The 22,896-nt window shown below is 53.0% G+C and overlaps 7 protein-coding genes across 7 annotated transcripts; 5 read left to right on the top strand and 2 right to left on the bottom strand.

Moving 5' to 3' along the window:
* Window positions 1–2,982: 2,982 nt before the first annotated feature.
* Window positions 2,983–3,509, top strand: J4E84_009522 (uncharacterized protein; the record flags this gene model as incomplete). The annotated part of the gene is made up of 2 exons (XM_049392084.1): window positions 2,983–3,011; window positions 3,080–3,509. 2 exons carry the CDS (start codon window positions 2,983–2,985, stop codon window positions 3,507–3,509), a joined length of 459 nt encoding a protein of 152 aa, XP_049240268.1.
* Window positions 3,510–6,040: 2,531 nt separating this feature from the next.
* On the bottom strand, window positions 6,041–7,379 carry J4E84_009521 (uncharacterized protein; the record flags this gene model as incomplete). Its single annotated transcript, XM_049392083.1, has 2 exons — window positions 6,041–7,288; window positions 7,344–7,379. 2 exons carry the CDS (start codon window positions 7,377–7,379, stop codon window positions 6,041–6,043), a joined length of 1,284 nt encoding a protein of 427 aa, XP_049240267.1.
* Window positions 7,380–8,430: 1,051 nt separating this feature from the next.
* Window positions 8,431–12,892, bottom strand: CFT1 (mRNA cleavage and polyadenylation factor subunit; the record flags this gene model as incomplete). Its single annotated transcript, XM_049392082.1, has 5 exons — window positions 8,431–8,996; window positions 9,064–9,211; window positions 9,274–10,356; window positions 10,407–10,849; window positions 10,903–12,892. The coding sequence occupies 5 exons, from the start codon at window positions 12,890–12,892 to the stop codon at window positions 8,431–8,433; spliced, it is 4,230 nt and encodes a 1,409-aa protein (XP_049240266.1).
* A 306-nt stretch (window positions 12,893–13,198) lies between these two features.
* J4E84_009519 (uncharacterized protein) lies at window positions 13,199–15,023 on the top strand (the record flags this gene model as incomplete). Its single annotated transcript, XM_049392081.1, has 2 exons — window positions 13,199–13,757; window positions 13,807–15,023. 2 exons carry the CDS (start codon window positions 13,199–13,201, stop codon window positions 15,021–15,023), a joined length of 1,776 nt encoding a protein of 591 aa, XP_049240265.1.
* A 3,835-nt stretch (window positions 15,024–18,858) lies between these two features.
* On the top strand, window positions 18,859–19,513 carry J4E84_009518 (uncharacterized protein; the record flags this gene model as incomplete). The annotated part of the gene is made up of 2 exons (XM_049392080.1): window positions 18,859–18,929; window positions 18,982–19,513. 2 exons carry the CDS (start codon window positions 18,859–18,861, stop codon window positions 19,511–19,513), a joined length of 603 nt encoding a protein of 200 aa, XP_049240264.1.
* Window positions 19,514–19,959: 446 nt separating this feature from the next.
* On the top strand, window positions 19,960–20,532 carry J4E84_009517 (uncharacterized protein; the record flags this gene model as incomplete). The annotated part of the gene is made up of 2 exons (XM_049392079.1): window positions 19,960–20,033; window positions 20,088–20,532. 2 exons carry the CDS (start codon window positions 19,960–19,962, stop codon window positions 20,530–20,532), a joined length of 519 nt encoding a protein of 172 aa, XP_049240263.1.
* Window positions 20,533–21,949: 1,417 nt separating this feature from the next.
* J4E84_009516 (uncharacterized protein) lies at window positions 21,950–22,553 on the top strand (the record flags this gene model as incomplete). The annotated part of the gene is made up of 2 exons (XM_049392078.1): window positions 21,950–22,089; window positions 22,145–22,553. 2 exons carry the CDS (start codon window positions 21,950–21,952, stop codon window positions 22,551–22,553), a joined length of 549 nt encoding a protein of 182 aa, XP_049240262.1.
* Between the last annotated feature and the right edge of the window lie 343 nt (window positions 22,554–22,896).

Here is a 22,896-nt window from a genome sequence, read left to right as displayed (position 1 = left end):
CCCTCGCAGTATAGCCACATTCCTGAACCGCCGAACGTCAGCTCAGATCAAGCTCATGTTGGACGTGACGGGACAATGGGCAAGGCGTAAGCCCCGGCGCAACGAGATCTGCGACATGCGCATGTCTGCGGGTGAATGGTTAGTACGTCTACGTACACAAGGGGATACGGCCGCCGAATTTTGGACATGATTGAAGATCTCATTCTCGGCGAATCTTGATGGGGAAAGCGCGATGGTTGGACATGTCTCGCAGATAACTGGACTTTGTTGTTACAGCCACCTTCAGCTAGCTTGACGCTAGGCGCACAGACGCAGTGTGAATACCAACAACTTCAATCCCATTCCATCACTCTCGTGTTTCCTCTCCAACGTCCGCGCCCGCACCATCTACTTGAAGTTTAGCCACGGCTAGAGCATGTCGGGTCCCGAGACGCACTCCGAGGGCGCCAAGCCTCACGCCAATCCGGCTGTCGAAGATCCCACCTTCAACCGCAGTGCCAAGCTCGCAATTGAATCTCATGCAACCAGCGCCGAGCACGAGATGTAGGTCAGACGCTGACAATATGAAGTAACGACGACTAATTAGTGATAACAGTTCCCAATGCGACGCCACCTCTCCTCTTCTCCGTCTCCCCGCTGAGCTTCGCAACCACATCTTCGCCCTTGCTCTCACCCACGGAGAGATCACGTGGTCTCATGGCGCGGGTTGGTCTAAGGCCAAGAACTTGGCCAATCTTCTTTTTGTCTGTCGGCAGACTTATGCGGAGACTGCTCTTCTCCCATACTCATTAAACTCTTTTGTCTTCGCAACGATGAGCGTGCAGTCAATCGGCAATTTTCTGAAGCGCCGAACACCTACACAAATCGAGCTTATACATGAGCTGAGTTGCGAATAGGTAGGTAGCAGAACATCGTATGGGTACTTGAGGTTCCCGGCGACCAACTGGATGGCTACATTGCAGATCTAGGAGAGCAATAACTTGTAGCTTAAGTAGAGACTCTTGATATGCTTACCTCGGCTGGACAGTCCTTGGACGACGCCAATGTAACTTCTTTTCGAGCAACCTTCACATCTTAGAAAGAGGCGTGAGCGCATTGGTCGAGTGATGCTACTCAAGCCCATTCACTCGTTATTTCTTGTATCCAGCGCACTGACCTATAGCGCGCATTCCCGCTTCTTATTCTCCTTATAGTGCCTTGCGCTCAAGTGACGGTTTCCAACAACTTCAGCATGTCAACCTCAAGAACGCAGCGCACCAAGTATGGGACGACGAGCCGCGCGAATAAGCGTCGAAACAACATGTTTGTCAAAGCCTAATACGATTTTAAACTGTCAGCTAACAATCTTCGCTAGTACCGAGCGCAACGCCATCTCATCTCCACTCCTCCGTCTTCCCCCCGAACTCCGCAACCACATCTTTTCTCTTGCTCTCAACCACGGTTACATCCCGATAACCTATCCAGAGCGCTCTCGCTGGAAGATTAAACGAGCCGCGCCCCAGTGCTCGCAATATCGTTACCACTACGAGCGACTCTGCGACTTCTTCTACAAGCGCATAACCTTCTCTTCGAGGTCCTGCTGCTTCAAGCTCCAAAAGCGTCCATCCCGCAGATCCAAGCCTCGCGACCATCTCAGGCGGCCCATCAATCTTCTCTTCGTTTGTCGCCAGATCTACGCCGAGACCGCGCTTCTGCCGTACAAAGTCAATACATGGGTAATTGAGTTAGATAGGCCCTGGGAGAATCAACGATTGGGGTTGGATCATCACTATATGTATGATCCAGCGCTGTTCCTGGATACATTGACCGCATCGCAGAGGGAGGTCATGCAGAATGTATGGTCACTTCACAGTTTTGGTGGCAGCGGGGAGGTAACTATGGGGTCTGGGGAGGATTGGATGTGGTACATGTGGCCAGAGGACAGATCTAAGGCCTTTAGAACTGAGGATTATGAGGATACGAGTATATTTTTAACACCTTGAGGTGTCGGTTTGAGAAGGCGCAGCGGCTGCGCGTACGGGCATGGAGTGGGACTAGCTTCGCACTCACCTTCACTAGCGCGATGACTAGGGCCTCATTTATACTTCTCTCGCTCTATCGCTCTTACTCTTCTACAACCACCAATTATACGTCATCGTCAATCAGCTTCACGTCCATTAGCAGGGAAGTCGAAAGCGATATGTCGGCGCTAGAGGAGCAATCACAGAGTGATCGCGATCAAATGTAAGTTTCCCTCGGTCACGAAACAGGATGACTTACACTGACATGTCCCTTCAGCACCCAGCGAAACGCCAAATCACCTCTTCTGCGTCTCCCCGCGGAGCTTCGCAACCAGATCTTTGCGCTAGCCCTTACACAGCCTACTATTGAGATAGTATGGTCTCACCTGCACTGGAAGTTCAAGTTTCATGGGGGTTCTCGGCCAAACTCCGTTCGACAGCCGCTCAACCTGCTCTTTGTCTGTCGACAGACCCACGCTGAGACTGCCACTCTTCCCTACAAGCTTAATACATTTGCTGTAGAGTGGGTCTGGGAGCGTCAGCCTCCGAGGAACTTTCTTCACCAGAGGACAGCGGCACAGAAAGCAGTGATGGGTAGTGTCAGTCAGTTGAGTTTGTTTTATGAAGAAGCAGCAAAGACTAGGTCCGCAACGGAATGGATGGCTCTTACGGAAGAAGAAGGCTTTCTTGCTGCCTGCTCGGAGGAGTGATAGGATGGACACTTGACCGCGCCAAAAATCTCCAGTTGCGAGAGGGAGTGGAGTCTGTCTCTCATTGCTTGTGCAACAAAGGGTTCAATACAGCCAATTTCAACCCCTGCAAGTATGTATCTGAGGTGTAGAGCTACTATTGCCGTGCACTTACCTTGTGCGATCTGCGCACTGACTACAAAATACATCTCTTCTTTTACAGTCCACCCCAGTTTCTACACACACTTCCTCGAACCGTCTTCGCAACACCAATCGCCAACTCCGACGTCAACATGAACACAGAAGAGCAGCAAGAAGAAGCGTGCGCTCACATGTAGGTCTCAAAAGAATGCGAAGCTCTTGGAAGTAGGTACTAATACATAACTGCAGTACTCAACACAATGCTACCGCCTCTCCACTTCTTCGTCTCCCCGCAGAGATCCGCAACATGATCTTCGCCTACGCCCTCAGTCATGGCGACATCGAGCTGAACGTCGTTCCCAGGATACAAAACGCACCCAGTCGTAAGGGCTGTTGGAAGCATCTCAACTGGCCAATTCCTGTCAACATCAGTCTAATCTACGCATGTCAACAGATTCACTTCGAGACCGCACTACTTCCATACGAGCTCAATGTCTTTGTAGTTGCCGGGAGCGACAGGGCGTTCCAGGACTTCTTTGCACACCGGACATTGGCACAGGTCGGCGCTCTGGCGAGAGTGCGGTGGGTACCGAACACGCGTTTGGGAGTGCGACCCGCGACCGAGTGGTTGGAGCGACTTAGGGTTTGCAGCGCGAGGACATGGACGAGTCGAGACTAGGGGTTCATATGGCAGATGGAATGCTCTATACATTTGAGCACCGTCTCCACGTCTACGTTGCATCTCACCACACACGTGTTCTTAGTTGTCAATGCCTTCGCGCAGGACTGCTTTTGTACAACATTTCTCTTACCTATAGCAAAGCAATCTAGCAATCAAAAGAACGAGTCCTCAACTCTTACCTTCACTTTTACCTTTACTTTTGCCAGTCCTTCTTGATCTTCGACTAGCGCGCCGAGGAGCCACCACATATACCTCTCATCCTAATCCTTCCTTCTCTTCTACACTCACCTATCCGCCTTCGTCGGCTGCCCTATACCATCATCAAGCCCAGCATCTTGCTTCCCAAGGAGCAGCAAAAAGACACTATCTCCATGATGACCTCTTCCGAAGCGCGACTAGAGGAGCCCAAGAGCGAAGAGGAGCTCGATGCAATGTGAGTTAACTTTTCGAGGGCGTGCCTTGACCAACACTGACGCAACCTTCTTTGAAGCACCTACCTCAACGCAACAACTTCGCCTCTCCTCCTCCTCCCGGCAGAACTACGTAACATGATCTTCGAGTACGCCATGTACCATGACATTATCGAAATAAATCTGTATTACAAGCCCTCCAAACGAACCGCCAGAACTCAACCACGTCATGCTGAGCCTCTGCTCTCCGTCTGCCGCCAGATCCACCGAGAGGTCGCCATACTACCCTACAAACTCAACATTTTCTTCATCAGTTTCGAATGCTATGCCGATCTTGGCGAATTTCTGACACAGCGAACGCCAGATCAACTTGATCTCATGGTCAAAGTGATGTGCCAGCTCAGGTACAGCTTTCAAGTGCACGTAGCATCTGCTGCCAAATGGATGGCGAGTCTTAAGAAGATGCTGAAGAAGAAGACTTGAAGGGCGGGAGTAGATGGTAGCGACGGTAGGCGCGAGGTGTGTTGTCAGTTTGACATCGTCACTGCAGGAGGCGGACACGACAGTCTCTTCACCCGGAGTATCCGTGCACAGTGTGCTTCTCTCCACAATGGCGTCTTCCAAGTTCTGTGTGACAGCCAAGCGGTGCAGTAGAAATCTAAAAGACGACTGCGTCACCTTCACCTACCCTTTGCGACTAGCGCGCGGACTAGTCAATACATCTCACACATTCTAATGCTCCTTCCCTTCTACAATCACCTCGTAGCCACCACCAGGTAATATATACAGTTGCCTACTACATACAACCATCACTATACAAACGCCCTTGTACACTACACCTAGGCTCACACATCACACTTGAGGTTTAGTAGCCGATGTTCTGAAATCTACGCCAGACTCCTACACACCACTCTACCAGCTACCCGCACACAGGCGACAGCTTCAGCATGTCTGTCTCCACAGTGCAGCCAGAGACCAAGAAAACAATCGCGCAACAGACCCATCGCACGGATGAGATGTGAGTCAGTGCCTACCTGAGATGAGTCCTCCAAAACTAACAGACTGCTATAGCTTCAAGCGCAACGCAACAACCTCCCCCCTCCTCCGTCTCCCCGCCGAGATACGAAACGAAATCTTCTCCTACGCCATGTCCAACTCCACCATAACCGTAGCCCACACCGTCGCCACCCACAACCAGAGTACCCCCAGCAAAGGACCCTACCCATCCGCCCCCCTACTCTTCGTTTGCCGGCAAATCTACTCCGAAGTCTCTCTCCTACCATACTTACTCAACAAGTTCGTAGTCTTGACAACGCGTTTAAAAGACCTTCAAGTCTTTCTGTCTCGGCGGACACATGAGCAAGTTGAGCTTATGCGGGATGTAAGTTGGGAGTTTAATCTTCCAAATAGCAACACGACTACTGCCACGGATTGTGGGTATTGTGCGAAGTGTTGGCTGGAGTGGTTGAAGAATTACACAAACAACTGTTGATAATGTCACGCAACAAGAAATCCCCCTCATCAAGTTGAGCAACATCTTCGTAGCCAGTTACCGCTGTACGTGACATTGCTTCATCCGCCCGCTGCGATGACGTCCAATCCAAGGCGTCTCCTCGGTCTTACTAGTAATCAAATTCCCCATGGCCTACCCCCCTACCAACCCCAAACTTTACATGTCATAATGAGCGACATCACACGTCAAACCATCACATCAAACCATCACATCAATCATCACACGTCAAGCCATCACATCAATCAACTACTTGCACTCTCCATGAACAGTATCACAGAACCATCGCATTCGCATCTACTAAACCCACACTTTACCAAAACTATGCCATTGTCCGAACAGCTCGCCTGTCTAAGAGAACGCCGGCAGCAAGCGACAAAGCTATAATGATGCCTTTGCTTACAAAAAGTAAAAGAAGGGAAAAACACGACTCTCTCGCCCTCTCCCGTTGATATGGTATCGTATCGCAGAAGCTCTTTGTCGAAAACCTCCAATGCAGAAAGAAACTCCACCACGCCACGTCCCCCACGTACCTCGTACTCTTGCATTCATGCATCGTAAAATCATGCTAACTCCATCTCCACTCCAGCACAGAAGCTACACACCTCTTACTGAGACGCACACTGCACGCGCTCAGCCCCCGGATGCATATCATCATCCTCATCCTCCATACCACCCATACCCCTCGCGCGCTGGCCCTCCCCACCCGCATCAACATCCTCGAGCGTAAAGTCCTCAGTCATAGCATCAGCCGGAGGCATAGACTCCGGTACCTTACGAGGCGGCAGCACAGACTCCAGGGCGCGAATCTGTTCGGGGGACATGGGCCCGCCGTCCTCGTTGTTACCGAGGCGCTCGGGGAACTTGACGTCGAACTGGATGTACAAGTTGCCAAAGTCGTGGTGGCGGTACGACGGCATGCCTTGGCCGCGGATGACCTTGACTTCGCCGGGGGAGATGCATTCGCCGGGGATGATGTCGACGGTTAACCAGCGCTCGTCGAGGTGCTCGATGTGGATCTGGCCGCCGGCCAGCGCGGTCAGGAGATCGATTTCGGCGTGGTAGAAGAGGTCGTCGTCTTTGCGTTGGAAGCGCGCATGTGGTTTCTGCTCGATTTCGAAGACTACGTCGCCGGGTTCTACGCCGGGGAGTTGGTCGCCCTCGCCTCGGAACTCGATCTTGTGGCCGGACTTGACGCCGCGGTCGACGTGGACGTGCAGGACCTTGCGCTCGATTATCGTCTTCTTGCCGTTGCACTGCTTGCAGCGGTCCTTGTCGCGGATGATTTCTCCTTCGCCCTGGCAGTCGGGGCAGACGGTCTGGAAGCGCTGGATCATGGGGCCCATTTGGCGCATCATGTGCTTCATACCGCGGCCGTCGCAGCCAGCGCACTTCTTGACGGCGCCGTCCTTGCCACCTGCGCCGTGGCACTTGGGGCAGATGACGGATTTCTGGAGCGCGAGCTTGGAGACCTTGCCGCGGTAGACATCTTCGAGCGAGACCTTGTGAACGTGCGAAATTGTGCGCGCCTTCTTGGGTCCTTGTTCGCGTCCGCCGCCCATGCCGCCGCCAAACATGCCGCCGAAGGGACCGCCGCCGCCGCCGAAGAACTGTGCGAATAGGTCCTCGGCTGCCATGCCGCCACCGCCGCCCATGCCGCCTTGCTCGAGCCCTTCCTCGCCATATTGGTCGTATATTTGGCGCTTCTGGGGGTCTGAGAGAACTTCGTATGCGTGGGAGAGGTCCTTGAACTTGTCGGCGGCCTCGGGGTTGTGGGCGTTCTTATCGGGATGCCACTTGAGCGCTCCCTTCTTGTACGCCGTCTTTAGTTGTGACTCGGCGCAGTCTGGCGCTACCTGTGGATTGTTAGACTTCCGGTGTTCAGCTATTCGTGAAGATGGGTGTGCTTACCCCCAGGATATCGTAGAACTTTGTGTCTTTGACCATGGTCGCGGCTTGTGGTTGTGTGTTGGAAACGTAGACGAGGGGCTAGCGGGGTCGTAAAAGTCGGGTTGAGGGGCAATAGAGAAAGGTCTCTGGGTGATCTGTGGAGAGCGCGAGTCGCGGTGTCGGGAAGATCTTAAATTAAGTCAGCGTCAAGTCGTCGGGGGCCAAAAGTCGCAGTAGTCGCCCGGTTGCAGCTCAGCCTTGCAGGTGAAAGAAGGCGCGGGTAACTCGTCGAAGTGCTGACACAATGAGCGTAAAGGCGCTTACCTAAAGTCGCCGCGGGGAATCTTCGCGGTCGAGAAGAGAAGAGAACGGGTATCTGACTCGGAGGCAAGGTGCGTGTTCACAGTGTATATTGGGGTGCGTGGGAGGGCGACGCTTGTCGACTTAAAAGTAGTAACCGGGGTGTTGCAAATGCACCGGCTGCGCCGAGCGAGAGAAGATTCCAAACAATTCCATGCCCTTCCACGCTGCCTCGCCAGCCCAAGATTGCCTGAATCCGCTCGTCTGCCTGCCCAAACTACGCAGCAGGCTCCACTCTATCGAACGTCACTGCAAAACCCGATATTCACTATCTCAATGTCTGCATATGGCGAGAGAACATGCGTTTCCCTATTGCGCATTGCTTGGGAAGCTTCGATGAAGTTACGCTATGACCGCTTTTGGCCGAGCCAATCAGCGGAGGGGCGATCAGTCAGGGCTCTTATCGCCGAAGATTGGCGAAGTTCCGGGTGCCGGAAGGGGACCCTTCTTTTGCCTTGCGCCATCGCGCAGCTTCGCCTCAGCCACATGGAGAATTTGATCGCGAGTAAGGCCGAGAAGACGCCTCAGGCACAACGTCAAGGCAGCAGCAACATATACATTTTGGCCAGCATGCGAAAAAGCGGTTTCTAGCATCCATCAACTTTCAGCAGTACAGAATGACATCAGAGTCCAGACAACCACCATCAACCCATCAGCCTAGATCCTCATGCACAAAGTAGTCCACATCATTATCCTTAACTAATCTCTTTTCTACGTCTGACGTCCATTAACACTGTTCCTAACACCCCTACCGTCCCCGTCCCCCGAAAACCCCCCACCCCCCCAGAACCTCCCTCTCCCCCCAAAACAACCAACTCCCCTCCTCCCCCTCCCCATACTTACCCAGTCCCTCTCTCCTCCCCCTCTCCCCAAGTTCACCCCACCTCATCAAAAGATTCCCATCAAGCACACCCCTCGCCCCAGTCCCCGCATCCCACCCCCCATCACCCGTCGCCTCGCTGCCCATTCTGAACGCGCGCGGATTGAGCGAGCAAGGCGAATCGAGCGTGTTGGCGAGGTAAGCCGTCAAATTAGATAAACGGCGGTAGGAATCCTCGGTTAGAGGGGTGAGCAGGGCGAGGGTGCCGGATTGTGTTGTGTGGAGGATTTGGTGGAGGGGAGGTTGGGTGGATGGTGGGGAGAGGGTTGTGGTGTCCATGTCGTCGTCGTCGGTGGCGGCGGGGTTGGACGCGAAGGCATCGGTTGTGGAAGGGAGGGATAGGTGGGATTGGACTAGGTGGAGGGAGGTGGGGAAGTGGCCGGTGTGGAAGGTGGATTTGTGGAGGAGGCGGGAGCCGGCTTCGGATTTGGGGTCTGTGAGATGGATGTGTTAGTTGATTGTTTGGGAGCAGGGTTCTAGAGGCGAGCATGGGAGACGTACTATCTGGATCGAATTGCAGGACTTGCAGGTTCATATCTGCATCTGCGACGATGAGGTGGAGTTGTTGATCAAAGGGCAGGAAGTCGACCGCGATGGTTTCTAAGTTGTGCTTCGAGCGGGAGAAGAGAGACATCTTGTAAGGCTCTTCCTGTTTCGCTATTAGCATCATATCTCATACAGCCGACTCACTGTAGTTGGAGGAGGACTTACCGTGTACCCCGTGAACCACACACCCCGGTATGCATCAGCCATAGCCAACATTCCCGTTCCAGGCAAATTCTTCAAGTCGCTAACATAGCATTGCATGTCCATGAACGCGACAGGAAGCAAAGTACCGTCTTCCTTGAGACCTCGGACCATGCACTTCTGTCCCTGGGCCATGATCATGAAGCCCTGTGTTCCTAGTCCTGAGATGGCGGATACCGCGCCTTTAACTTCATCCTTGACGATGAGCTTGAGGCGCTTGTTGGTCTCCGGACGATCCGGCTCCGGTACAACAGTGATGACTTCGAAGATACGGATGCAACCCTTAGTTGCGAGATCTTCGCCGTGCACAATTGAAGTGCCGACTGCGATGAGGTCTTTGCGTTGGTGTGTTACTTCGCTGACTTCGAGGTTGAGCGTTTCGATGCATAGAATGACTTCCTGTGGATCCAGAATATGTGTGTCGATAATCGTCCAGGACTTTTCGTCTAGTAGTTTCATGACGCCACGCTCAATCTTGGGCTTGAAGCTCATGTCCTCCTTGGGTAACTCATAGTGGTACGTCTCACTGGGATCCAGTTGGTACTCTTCGAACTGACCCGTTCCAACAACGTATAACCCTGCCGGGTGGTAGGCAAGGGCGTGCACCTCCGCGTCCATGGGCATGCGTCGTGTTGCCCATCCGAGGTGACCGTAGTGTGTTTGAGGCGGAAGTTGAGAGATGCGCAATGTGTCAGTGGAATCAAGGTAGGCAAATCCGCGCTGGCAGTTCGATGTGTGGAACGATGTAAGACCCTTGACAGGCTTACCACTAAGACCAATCACGCGTGGTGCGCTTGATGACTCCTTGAAGATGAAAGCTGGGGTTGTGCCTCGCTGGAAGACGGTACTGTAGCCGCAGATATCGCTCACCGCCAAGAGTGTACTTTCGAACCCTTGGTCCTCAGAGCCTGCATCTTCGATGTATCTTGGTATGTGCTGTTGCGACAGCTTGACCCATCGCAGGTTTTGAGTCCAGAGTTCCGAAGCAGATCGTGATGGAGAGTGGAAAGCCTTGTAGATGACGAGGTTATCGCTGGAAGTGCGGATCTGGATATGGTTAGTCGCTGGAGTAACGTGAGTATGATATAATATCTTACGATCAGATGAGGCGACTTTGTAGTCGCGTCTCCCAAGTCCGCTGCCAGAATCTCGGTAATGGTAGCTTTGATGGCGCTCCGCTTAGGAACATAATCCATTGCTAAGACCGGCGGTAAGAAGCTCAACGCCTCAGCAACGTAACACGGCTTCTCCATGTCAGACATGGCAAACACGCGAAGACCACCTTCTGGTGTCAGGAGAAAGGCAAAGACTTCCGTGAAACTGGATGACTTGAACAGACTGGCCGAAAGCCATGTTGTTCCCGTCAGCCCACTCGCCTCAACATCTTCAAGTTCTCCATCGCCGGTAGCCTTGAATATCTTGACACTAGAGTCCTCGCGCAGGATGAGTAGGTAGGGGTCTGCGAAACTGGCGTTGATGACGTTGATCTCGTTTCCGTTCTCTTCGTCTTCCATGGGTAGGATTTGGTCCATATTAAGTTCTAGTCAACCATGTTAGTCTGAGAAGGCTGATAATGTGGACGACATGGCTTACCCGAATCGTACGTCCTGACCTCTGTCCGCATGACCTGGACAACCTTTGTGCCAGCGGCCAGCACACCCACAAAGAGAGTTGAGCCTTCTTCACGCTCAAAATCGCCCTTGTCGGTTTCAGTCAGCTCGTTGCCGTTGACTTCGTAGACCACAGTAGTTTCAGTGCCGTCGTCGATGGTCTTGGAGACAACCAGATACTGGTCATAGTCCACATCAGTAGCCATGTTGGCTTCAGTGTCCTCTCCAAATGCAGCAGTCACATCTCCTGGGGCTTGCTTTCGAGCATGCACAGCCCACACGCCATGCGCTGAGGGAAGCTCTTTGGTCGCGATACTGACCGGGTGAAGTTCGCGGTCAAGAGCGGTGATGGCTCCAGCCGACCCTCTACCTGTGGATAGCATGATCTCGCCTTTGTTCAGAGAATCGGTAACCTTGCCAGGATGGAGGACGGCGGTCTTTATCGGTGCTATACTTGGCAAGACGTCGTGTATCCTGAATGTGTACGTTCCTGGCGCCGTGGGCTCAGATACAGCTGCGGTGATCTTTTGCACCGCCGGAGCTGTATCGTTGTAGAGATCGTCCTCCATATCATCCATATCCTCCTCGTCAGACATGTCCTCGTCGCCATCCGAATCAGAATTCGTCTGCTTGCGTCGCAGTTGAGTGGATGAGCCAGTCCAGCCTAGCATTACTGACTCGCCGTCCTCGCTTCCAACGAACAGTCGCCCTCTGCCGAGATTGCTTGTACATGAAGCGGCAGCTTTGAGGATTTGACCGCCATGGTCTTGGGAGACAGTCTGAATAGTCATTCCAGACACAGTACGGCCGTCGAGAGTGAATGTCAGGATAAGGATGCGCCCGCTGTTGAGCACGATCATCACATCACCCGTGTCCTGCGATAACAGCTCGACTTGGCATCCTTCCAATTGGAGGGCCAGATCTGACTGGTCGCTGAGCGGGAATGATGTGCAGGCCTTGGCAAACTCGTTGACAGCCACGCCATTCGTCTTTCCTCCCTGGTCGACGTGTATAATCTCGTTCCCTCCTACCAACAGAGCACCGCCAATTGGAGATGGCAGCGGTACTACTCTCGTGATGTCGTAGGGCAGTCCGGTGACTGAGAGGAGTGTAGTAGAGGCCTTTTGTTCGAGATCGAGTGTGAAGACGGAGTAGGTGAGGATGTCTTTTCGGTGGGCGAGTAATGACGGGACGGTGGCTCGCGAGGCAGCGACTATGCCAAAGGTGGGTTCGCGGTACTCGTGCAGAAAGGCGAGGTGGACGGGGTGTGTAAGGGTAGGGTCGAGGTTGGTGAGTGGGAGGACGAAGGAGGACGAATACGGCGTCTTCTTCTCGCCATCCGCCTGCTCAGCCTTGGTCTCCTTGGGAGCCTCAGCATCGGAATCATAGTCATCTTCGACGAGATCACGCTGGCGAAAGGGCAGAATGGCGAGGTTGTGGGTGCCGAACTTGAGGGCGGCGCATCTGCTGCTGGGGTCTGCCGTCAAGAAGTTGTACGTGTCTTTGAGATCAGCGGACCAAGGGGCAATGCCGGGCAAGTCTGGGTTCTCATAGTAGTGTATTGATATTGTATGGAGGTTGTACGTCTCCGGGTCCCACTCCACCAAACTGAGCTTTGCATCCCGAAACGCCACCAGCAGCGCCTCGCCCTTTGACTTTGTGTTGAGCGCTTTCACGCGCGCCAGCGATATGACGGTGCCGGCGAGGGGGAACTCGCCCACCAGCACCAGCTTGGCCGTGCTCTCGGTGCGCTGCAACGGCACGTCGGCCGCCTCTGTGTCGAGGTTGGCCGCGGCATTCTCCGACTCGTTTCCTCCGCCCGGGGTGACTTCGGTCGTGGTCGCCTTGAGCTCGAAGATCTGGAGCAGCGAGTTCTTTGCGACGACTAGGTTGTTTGACCTAGAGTGCACGAAGGGCAGGCTGATGGCATGGCTGACGGCGGTGGGCGGGGCTATCTCAGTGTAGCACTGCATGGTGGTGGTCGAAGGTCGCTGCCACACTTCTCATGGCAGTCGTGCGTGGGTGGGGCGGGATAGCTCAGCGCGAATTCGTGGTGTTGACCGACCTCGGGAGGTCGCGTCAAAAGAGCTCATGCGCGATTCTGTCTAGCGTGTTGTGTTGGAGCTCCAGCCCGGGAAGGTGCGACCCATGCTAGCTGTTCTGGGCAGGATCGAAGCAGGGTTCTGGCCGCTAGACGTCATTCCAAACAGCGACGGCTTCTACCTGGAATCCCCTCTTCTCTCCTCCAGCGATAGCAACTGCTGTCCACGGGTATCAACATGGCGCTGATACAGACCTCTCTCATCTGGGTCGCCTACGCCGTCGCCGTGGGAATCCTCTTCCTCATCGCGTCCACATTCGTCTATGTCTACCAGAAGCCGCGCGATCGCGCCGCTGCCGTTACCATTGTCTGCATCTTCACCACTCTGGCGCTGCTCGCAACCGTCCTACTCATTCCCGTCGATGTCGCTCTCGTCTCGTCTACCTCGAGATCCAGTCTAGGCCGCAAGAAAGATTGGGCGACACCGGAGAAGGTCGACAGCATTGTCTACACTCTGCGCATCGTCTACTACACGCTCTACTCGCTCGATGCGCTTCTCTGCCTTCTCGTCATCCCTTTTACCTACTTCTGGTACGAGGAGTACGATGAGGACGCGGCTGAGCACGGCGAGCAGACCGCTGGCCAGCGCATTGGTGGTGCTCTCAAGTGGACTCTCGGCTTCCTCATCTTTGTAGTCGCAATCTTCCTCGTCGGCTTCTTCGTGCCATTCGCGAAGCAGGCCAAGGATGACAAGCGTCTAGACCTCGACTACTTCAAGCATCTTCTCTCGGAGAACCGTAAGTAGCGACTTCCATCATTCGTCGACATGTCGACTAACTTCATGAGATGGCGAACGCGCTCTATCCTTCGGCCTCGGCTTCCTCATCACCGTCGGAACGGTCCTCTTCGTGCTCTACACCGGTGCTGGTATGGCCCTCCTCCCCGTCGCCATGATCAAGTCCGCGCCATCCGTCTCAGCCCCCACGCTCGCCGCAAACACCGCATCCCAGCTGGAGAACAACCGCGAGCGCCAGAGACAGCTCGAAGGTCGCAACGAAGGCAGCGAGGGCGGACTGGACAGCAGGGACAGACGCGAGCTGGAAGCCCTCGTCCGCGAAGAGCGCACCCTCATCCGTCGCGAGCGTCTCGCTGCCGAGTCAAGCGGCGAGGACCGCCATTGGATCGTCAAGGCCTGGATCAAGACCGAAGCCTTCTTCCGCCCGCTGAAGCTCATCGGCGGCCTCATCCTCATGGTCTTCGCCCTCGTCATCTTCGCCAGCATGCTCATCACCGGCATCGACAAGGCCAAGAACTCCATCTGCGGCGCCCACTGCGGCTACATCCTCGGCCACATCAACATCTTCCAGCCGCTCAACTACATCCTCGTCAAGTCCGCCAAGGTCTTCCCCATCGACTATGTTATGTTCCTTCTCCTCGTGCTCTTCTTTTTCTCCGCCTCAGTCGTCGGTATCGCAACCGCTGGCATCCGCTTCCTGTGGATCACCATCTTCAAGATCCGCAAGGGACATACTTCGCCCCAGGCACTGCTCATGGCTACCGTTCTCCTCACTCTCATCACCCTCGCGATCAACTACTCCGTCGCCATGGTTGTCGCACCCCAATACGCGACCTGGGGCCCGCAAACCTACTGCGACATGAACACCAACAGCCTAGACGAACAGCCCGACTGCACCGAGCACAAGGACCTCATCAAGGCTTGCAGCGAACTTGCTACCAACCCCGCTGCGCAGCAAGTATGCACGCCCTCTGTTCTCAGCACCTTCATCAACCGCGTCACCATCAACTTCCCCTTCTTCGGTGTTGTCCTCTTCTGGGCTCAGTTTGCCTTTTTGGGTGTTTACCTCATCGTCTTCTTGACTACGCTGTTCAAGGCGCCTAGTCTGGACCAGGAGCAGATTGACCGTGATCTTGAGGAAGAAGAGGAGGAGGGTCTGCTGGCTAGCACTGGACGTAGGTTTGGTGCTGCGTGGAGTGATGTTACGGGTCGTGCCAGGAAGCCCGCGGGCTATGGTGCGACGGATAGGGATGAGAGGATTCAGTAGGTCGGAAGTGTTGGGATGTCTCAAAAGTGGGTGTAAATTGTTTTGTGAGGAATGGAAGGTAATTTGCTATGGGTTATGCGTGGGATGGTATACATGTCTTTTGGTCTTTCATGTTTCGGTTCAAGTTGTTTGCATTTCTCCGTCTTGTCTCTTTGGTTCGTATGATACCTCATTTTAGCGTTTAGCAAGTCTGCGAATACGTAACAGTATTTTATACTTGCAATTTCTCTTATTCGTAAGAGTATCTTTTCTTTAAGGTCGTCGATGTTGCTGAAGTCGTGAGTGGCTCGTTTCGCTCTGCGTCATCGCAGTACCATGGGATGAAGTGGATGGCAACCAAGGCGGTCACCGCGAATAGCCAGTGAGCGAGACATGACTTTGTACATATATATATCCTGAGTCCTGCCTCCTCTACTCTTCTACTCACCCTCTAGGATTTCCTTCTTCAGTTTCTGACACACTTCGCCTTCGTACCTAAACATCAACGTCAAGTCGCCATGGCCAAAGCCAAGCGCAAGCGCAAGCGCGCCTCAAAGCGTCCGCGTACCTCCTCGCCGGTCAAGAAGGAATGCTCCAAGGAACTCCAGGGTCCGGCTGTAGCTCTGCCTGAAGCTCCTCACCAGCAAGATCATCCAGTTCAGCACATTCCGCAAGACGTTCCTCGCAGTCCCTGTCCACGCGAACTAATGTGAGTTCTTCATCTTAGTAACTGCACACGTAACTGACAGAGTGTTTAGCAGCATTGCCAATGCCGCTAACTCGCCACTGCTCCGTCTTCCCGCCGAATTGAGGAACGAGATCTTCGCCTATGTCTATACTGACGCGGTCTATCACGTCGGGCTTACTGACTATGGTGGTGAACCACGTGCCAACCTAAGGGGTTCGGAGTCGTACCTGGAGAGATGCGAAGTCCACCTTTCTCTCGTATGCCGCCAGGTGCATGCCGAAACAGCTCTACTACCGTATGAGCTTGGTTCCTTCAGTTTCAGGTCACTGGGGTGGTGTTCTCACGTGGCGATAGTGAGGATGAGAAGTGTTCTGGAACGACGATCGCCAAGGCAGCTTCATGCGCTTGGTAAAGTGACGCTCTGGCGATATCCATACAATCGTCAGCGCTTCTGGGCACAGACAAGGACTGCCGCATGCTGGCTCGCGAAGCTAGATGGGATGGTCGTCGCCTCTGACGTTGAGATGTACTCTGGAGTACCCTTGCACTTCGACATTGCCGGTTTCGGTCCATCTGATTCCAAGAGGACGTGATGCGGAGTGGGTAATCGTCTTCTTCATAGGAGTTGTACCTAGCAATATTGGCAGCTACACATCTTTATACTCAGCATGAGCGCATAGTCTTGCATTGACTGCAGCTGTCAGCTCGGTACTGCTTTCGCATTTCAGGTGGGTCGGTACTCTTCCCGGCGTAGTAATGTGTTTGTATCTAGTGACGTCACCTGTTTACAGATGGCTGTCTGATGTGGAAGCTGCGACTCTTATGCCGGCCGGCTCAGATTAGAAGTCACTCTCACTTTGATTGGTCAGTCTAGCTTGGCCGATCTTCTCGACCCCTGCTTCTGTTGTACCCTTCACTCTTACCCTATTTCCATCGAAAAACCAATCGCAACTCGAGATGGCCAAGCGCAAGCGCCCAACGACCCCTCCCGCTACCACGCAGTCTGCGAAAGCAGCACGAGACGACAGGGCATCGCGTCGCGCAGCTGCTTAAGACATTCGCGACCAAGCTCGTCGGGATCGAGTGTAAGATGCAGCACTTATTTCAGCAACGTAGCTAACAGTATCTAGCACCACGCTCAATGCTGTCAACTCGCCTCTGCTTCGACTCCCGGCTGAGATTAGGAACATGATCTTCGCCCACGTCTATATAGGCATATTCTACTTTTACGACGAAGGTCCTGCGACAAAGCCCTCCGATCAATATCGCTTTATGGCCTTCGATCGATGGCTCGAGCGGCGGACATCAGACAAATTACCTCTCACCTGTCGCCAGATGCATGCTGAAACGGCTCTACTACCCTATTCGCTCGGTAGCTTCCGATTCGAGGGCGAAATGTTGGTATACCGAAAGCTCTGTGACCTGAGAAGATTTTTGGGAAGGCGAACGAGTGAGCAGATCGATGCGATGGCTAACGTGTACCTCTCTGAGTGGTCAGAAGCGTTGGATTGCTATTGGTACCAACAAAACACTGCTGCGTACTGGGTCGCCAAGTTGAAAATCTTCTCAGCAACTTACGCCAAGATGACCCCAATGGAATGTTATCTGTTCGATATCTCTTCTCTCGGACCATCTGATGATCGGGCGAGGCTTTCAAAGACCGAATAGTTCCTTTCTTCATAAGCGTTCCTGTATCTATTCGCTGAGACGACTGCATCCTCTCCGGTCACTGCAACAACTCAAATTCCATCCTCTTGTTCAGGTCATGATGAACTCATGCGAATCAAGAAGATTAATGAGCTTGATAGTATTTGAGCCACTGCATCTTCAGAGAAGCTGGTGATCGAAAAAGATACACGATGACTCTTCGGTAGAATATCCCTCCACAACCATTCCGAGTGTCGTACTTTTCATCTAAGGATCAGGATTTAGACAGTCAGAGAAGCATGGAGCCTCAAAAGCAGATCGTGATTGAAGGTCTGCGCCAAGTTCGCGACCCAGAACGCCCCAGTCTTCTCAATCACCTCGTGAGATAGAGATGCGTCATCCCGATATCCATCGAATGTCAAACTTGAGATTGCGCCAATTTGCTGTTTTGTCCTCCGATTCATGAACAGGTCAAGTGCGTGCAGATGATAGCACAGGGAATCGTCCTCGTCCTCGCCCCGGATATCAAACGACCCAAGACTGTATGGAAGCAAAGCGGTTTCTGCGTGAACTTGGCGACAAACACGAAGTAGGTTAAGATCGCGAAGTGTGTGGGCACCGGACTCGTTATTGATCTGCATACCGACAACGTCGCCATATGGCCAATAGTCGTCGGCAAGACCGTACTCGACACCACGGAAGACCCAGCCGAAGATCATGTTCCTGATCTCACCTGGGAGGCGGAGTAGAGGAGAGTTGATAGCGTTTGACTTGTGACTATACGACACTGTTAGCAAGATATCTATCAACGAAAGGTTGTAAATCTTACATATCGTCGCGCTCAGTCTCAGAACGATGCCGAGCACGGATCCGAGTCATAGCCTCTCGAATGATACGGTTGTCGTTAGCATCCCCATCTAGCTTCTGCTTTTTTGCCAAGGCGACGGCTGAAGGCGACAGAGCGCGCTTTCTGCCGCGGTCCATGATCTGCGCTTGTAGAATTTGGAGAATGGAAGTTTCAATTGATGGTGAGATGTAAAGAAAGAAGAGATGAGGGAGAGATATCGCTGTTTAAATACTAGTGAGGGGACGTGCATGCTGAATACTCAAGGTAAAGGCTGATCTCGATGTATGTTGGCCGTTTTGAAAACGTGGTCACCTCACCTTCGAGATCCGACAGCCGGCTGTGGATAGACGATGTGCACTCAATTGTACTGAAAGTGGGTGAACGATGAGCATGCTACCTGTTCCACTTTGCGCACTCATACAGCGGTAAGAACTAGACAGCCGTATGACGGCACAATATGCAAGCTGCCCCGGTGTTCCAATTTGAATTTCGCACTCACCTCGCATGGTAACCCAGCAACGGGTCAACGACAATAGCGCGCCTGCCTCATTCCAGCCTTGGCAGAGGCTCTTGCTCTCTCACTCCCGCACTGCTCTCGCACTCCCGTTCCACCGCCACACTCCTCGACTCCTTCGACTGCACTCTCTCGACGCTCACTCACAAGATCGCCATCAATGTCTTCAGCACTCAAGGCAAATCAAATCGCAGCCGGTCAAAAGTGGAAAGCACACAAGCGTGACAAAATGTGAGTCTTCCCACTTCGCAGTGGGAGTTTCATGACTGAAAATATCCTGTAGTACCGAGCTCAACGCGATCCAGTCTCCGCTCCTCCGTCTACCCGCCGAGATCAGGGAGATGATCTACACAAATGTCTTCCGCAATGAGATCTTCGAGCTTGATCAGAATCTCAAGCCTGATGTCGAGGCGTGGATCCTCAACGGGGCTGTTACACTCACACCTCACGATACCGATTCGCATCCTCAGAGATACCCAGGCATGGAGCTGCTTCTTGCTTCTCGCCAAATCTATCAAGAAGCCGCTCTACATCCTTACAAGCTCGCAACATTCGACTTCGGTGTCTCATTCAACTCCGGCCGCCTTGTTGGAATCGGTCCTAAGCATATAGCTATGAAGTTCTTTCTGAAGGAGAGATCAATGGCGCAAGCTGAGGTTCTTGCCAGGATGCAGGTCTGTGTGAGTGAGAGACAATGGGCTCCTCAAAGAGCTTTAGCGAGCATGGTGACGGCGAACAGGAGCACGGGGAGCATGAGGACGGGAGACGTTGCATACTGGGCTGCAAAGTTGGGCTGCCAGGACTTCTTCTCTTAGCTGTTCGAAAATATCTTGTTAAGGCCACGAGATCATAAATCACAACGACGGCGATGATGAAACTTCTACCAGTAGCTGTACTGTCTTTTAAGAGCATATCTTGTACTGAGCAAGGCTTCCACAATACACTCTCGACACTCTTCTTGCTCTTTGTGCACATCACAGCAGTCGAGGTGCGACAGAGTACTGCTGGTTCGTGAGCCCTGCGGCAATAAGACGTTCGGGCGTCAGAGCGGTCGTTTGCAATGACGTATTCTCAAAATGGCAACTGCTATGAGGTTCGGACTTACCTTAGTCACCCAGCAACCACAACAACAACACGACTTGCTCTTTACATCACCATACTTCATCCGCACGCTTTACCATTGCCGCTGCACCCAGTTTCGTCCATACTGCGCCCACAGCGCCACCTCGTCCCAGCGCATCCAGTCCCCGCAGGCAACAAGATGGCCGACGGAAGTCCCCACGAAGCTGTAGCGGAGGTGCACCTTCTACAAGATGCTTCTCGCCGCGACTTGATGTAAGTCTGCTCCTACTCATGCCCATTGGCTCTGTGACTGACTATCGATGCCAGAACAGAACTCAACGCCGCCCAGTCGCCGCTTCTTCGTCTTCCCGCTGAGATCCGAAACGCGATCTACACCTTCGTGTTCAGTGATCAGGTTTACAGATACGATGTATCAGGCAACAACGACTCCTCGATCATCTGTCGCGCTGAGTATCCGTGTCTTGGTCTGCTTCTCGCTTCTCGACAAGTCCACCATGAAACCGCCTTGCTTCCCTACGAGCTGGCAACCTTCGTCTTCGAAATCAAAGAGCTATGGAAACCTTCAGAACTACACACATTCGCGACAAAGAGATTGAAAGCGCAACTTGCAGCACTTGGTCTAGTGGAGGTTGTGTGGCGGAAGAGCAGACGGCGTGTGTCTGCAGCCGACTTCTTGACGGACTACGATGACGACTTGTTGGTCGATGGAGGACTCTGGGGTGATTGGTTCCACAATGTACTCTGCGCGTAGCAATCTTGTGCATATATTGGCAGAGGCACTTGCCGGAGCGGATGTTATTCAAACAGAATGGTTCAGTACCTTCAAAAACCTCTTTGAAGTATACTTAGCCTTGAGTGTTTGCAATAGAACAATTTCCTGATGCATCTACTATGAATAAATAACTACGTTGGGGTATCGATAACAGATTAAGGGAAGAACCATGCCATCTGTGAAAGTCGACGTCGCATTGGATGCGAAAGCTCCCCTCACTGTATGTGTCTTACCGAAACAGCCTAATCCGTAGGTGGACGTGCCCTTTCCCCATGACGCACGGCTACCCAGCGCCACGACAACGCGACTTCCTCATTGTAGCCTTGGCGTATTTTACTACCAGTGACACTCCCGCACTTCTCTCACGCTCTCATCTTACATCTACTCCACATCCCACAGTCTCACCTACCGCGCTCGCACACAACCATCTCGTCGGCCATGTTTCGGACCTCTTTCGGGATACAGATGCTTCACTGCGCCCGCCGTAGGGCTCGCCGTCTCAAGGCCGCGGCTCGCAAGCGGCTTCTCCAGGAACGTCAACGTGCTCGGCTGGAAGAAATGTAAGTCTCCCTTGTAATGATTGCTAGGTCTATATGTAACTGATCTGGTAATCTAGCTATAAGCGCAACGCTATACAATCTCCACTCCTCCGCCTTCCTGCTGAAATCCGAAACCTGGTGTATCACTACGTTTTCTGCGATGTAGTTGCTAATCTGGACGAACACTCCTGGTATTCTTACCAGGTTGCTGTTTGGAAGTTCTTCGGCGACAACGGTTTGAAACTACTTAACGTCTCTCGTCAGATCTATCAAGAAACCGCGCTTCTTCCGTACAAACTCGCAACATTCAAGTTCGGCCTCAGTAATACCTCGTGTTACGGAAACAAGCGCAATGCGATAGAGGGGTTCATGGAGAGGAGATCGGATGTTCAGATCGAGGTGCTCGGCAATTTGGAGCTTTTATCATACTACAATGGATATGAAGGCGTCAACTTGACTGGGACCGGTCCCTACTGGGTTGGAAGATTGAGTGAAGGGGACTCTATTCTATTGATGACTGTGGAGAAGTTACTCGAACCCTTCGGTTCTTGAGTCGCGGGTGGGACTTGCTAGCCACGTTGTATGTATCTTTTCGGAGCGGTTTAAATCGGAAGCAAGAACAGTCCTTAGCTTGATGCGGGTTCGACATGACTGCCCCATTTTGCACTTTGCGGGCGCTTTGGTCACACAGAAAGGAAAGCGCATCTGCCTGTATGCCGCCTTAGCAAGTCTTGTTCCAGATGTCTACTCTTTCTCTTCTCCTACGCTAGTCCGCTCCTACCGCGCTCGCCCAACTTCCTTAGGCCTATCCGCCTCCTGCGCATACTATCTCGCCCGCACATCCCGCATCGCCCCCAATGACGTGTCCCAAAGCTCTCACCCCGCCTCAAAAGCGCGCTGCGCTAGCTTCCACCGACGCACCAGATACCAATAAGCAGCGTACTTTGGAAACTCGTGAGCCGGAACCTTCTCATCACCCGGCCGTAGACAACGAAATGTTTGTTCAGCGTCGCGCAACTGCTGCGAAACATATCACTGACGAATCGTTGCAGTACCGAGCGTAACGTCGCAAATTCTCCGCTCCTTCGTCTTCCCGCGGAACTTCGCAATATGATATACGGCCGCGTTTTCGACAACATTACCTACAACCTGTATATGCCGTACGGAGACTACCCATTGTGCGAAAGCTCATTCCAAGAGGCAGGCATGGGGCTGATTCTGGTATCCCGTCAAGTCCATGACGAGACCGCCTATCTTCCTTACGAGCTCAGCGCATTTGATTTTCTGGTCTACGACGCCAACAAGAGTCGATGGAAGTCCGATGTGAGCAAGTTCCTCGCTAAGCGTTCCGAAGAACAGATCAAAGCTATGTCTTGTCTGATGCTACGCCGTTACTCCCATGAAGAACAGGCATTTGCGATGGGGACTGGGTTATACTGGGTCAAGAGGCTGAAGATTTAGAAGTATCGATCCATCGTGCGTCGTCCACAAAGTACTCGCTAGTATCTACTAGACTTTATGGGCGAAGATCGGAGCAGTCAGCAGGTCCTTGTAGCAGTCGCTTCTCACAAATCAATTTGATGCGCATCAACACCGCTGTTCAGTATCAATCGCATTTCATCTTTGAGCTATCACAGCCCACACTGGAAGCTAGTAAGAAACATAAATTCCGTAAACAATCAAATACGTAGCAACGGATGATGGATCTGGAGAGCCGTGACATGCACGGTTCATCTGGCATATGTATCATCAATTCGGCAGGCAGTCTCACACGTCAGAGTAAAACGCGGGAAGTAGACCTGCT

Source organism: Alternaria hordeiaustralica, assembly GCF_023758085.1.
Source record: "Alternaria hordeiaustralica strain BMP 2776 chromosome Unknown scaffold_29, whole genome shotgun sequence".
Taxonomy (NCBI): Eukaryota; Fungi; Ascomycota; class Dothideomycetes; order Pleosporales; family Pleosporaceae; genus Alternaria; species Alternaria hordeiaustralica.
The sequence above is the reverse complement of the archived record's forward strand: the minus strand, read 5'-3'. Positions and strand labels throughout refer to the sequence as shown.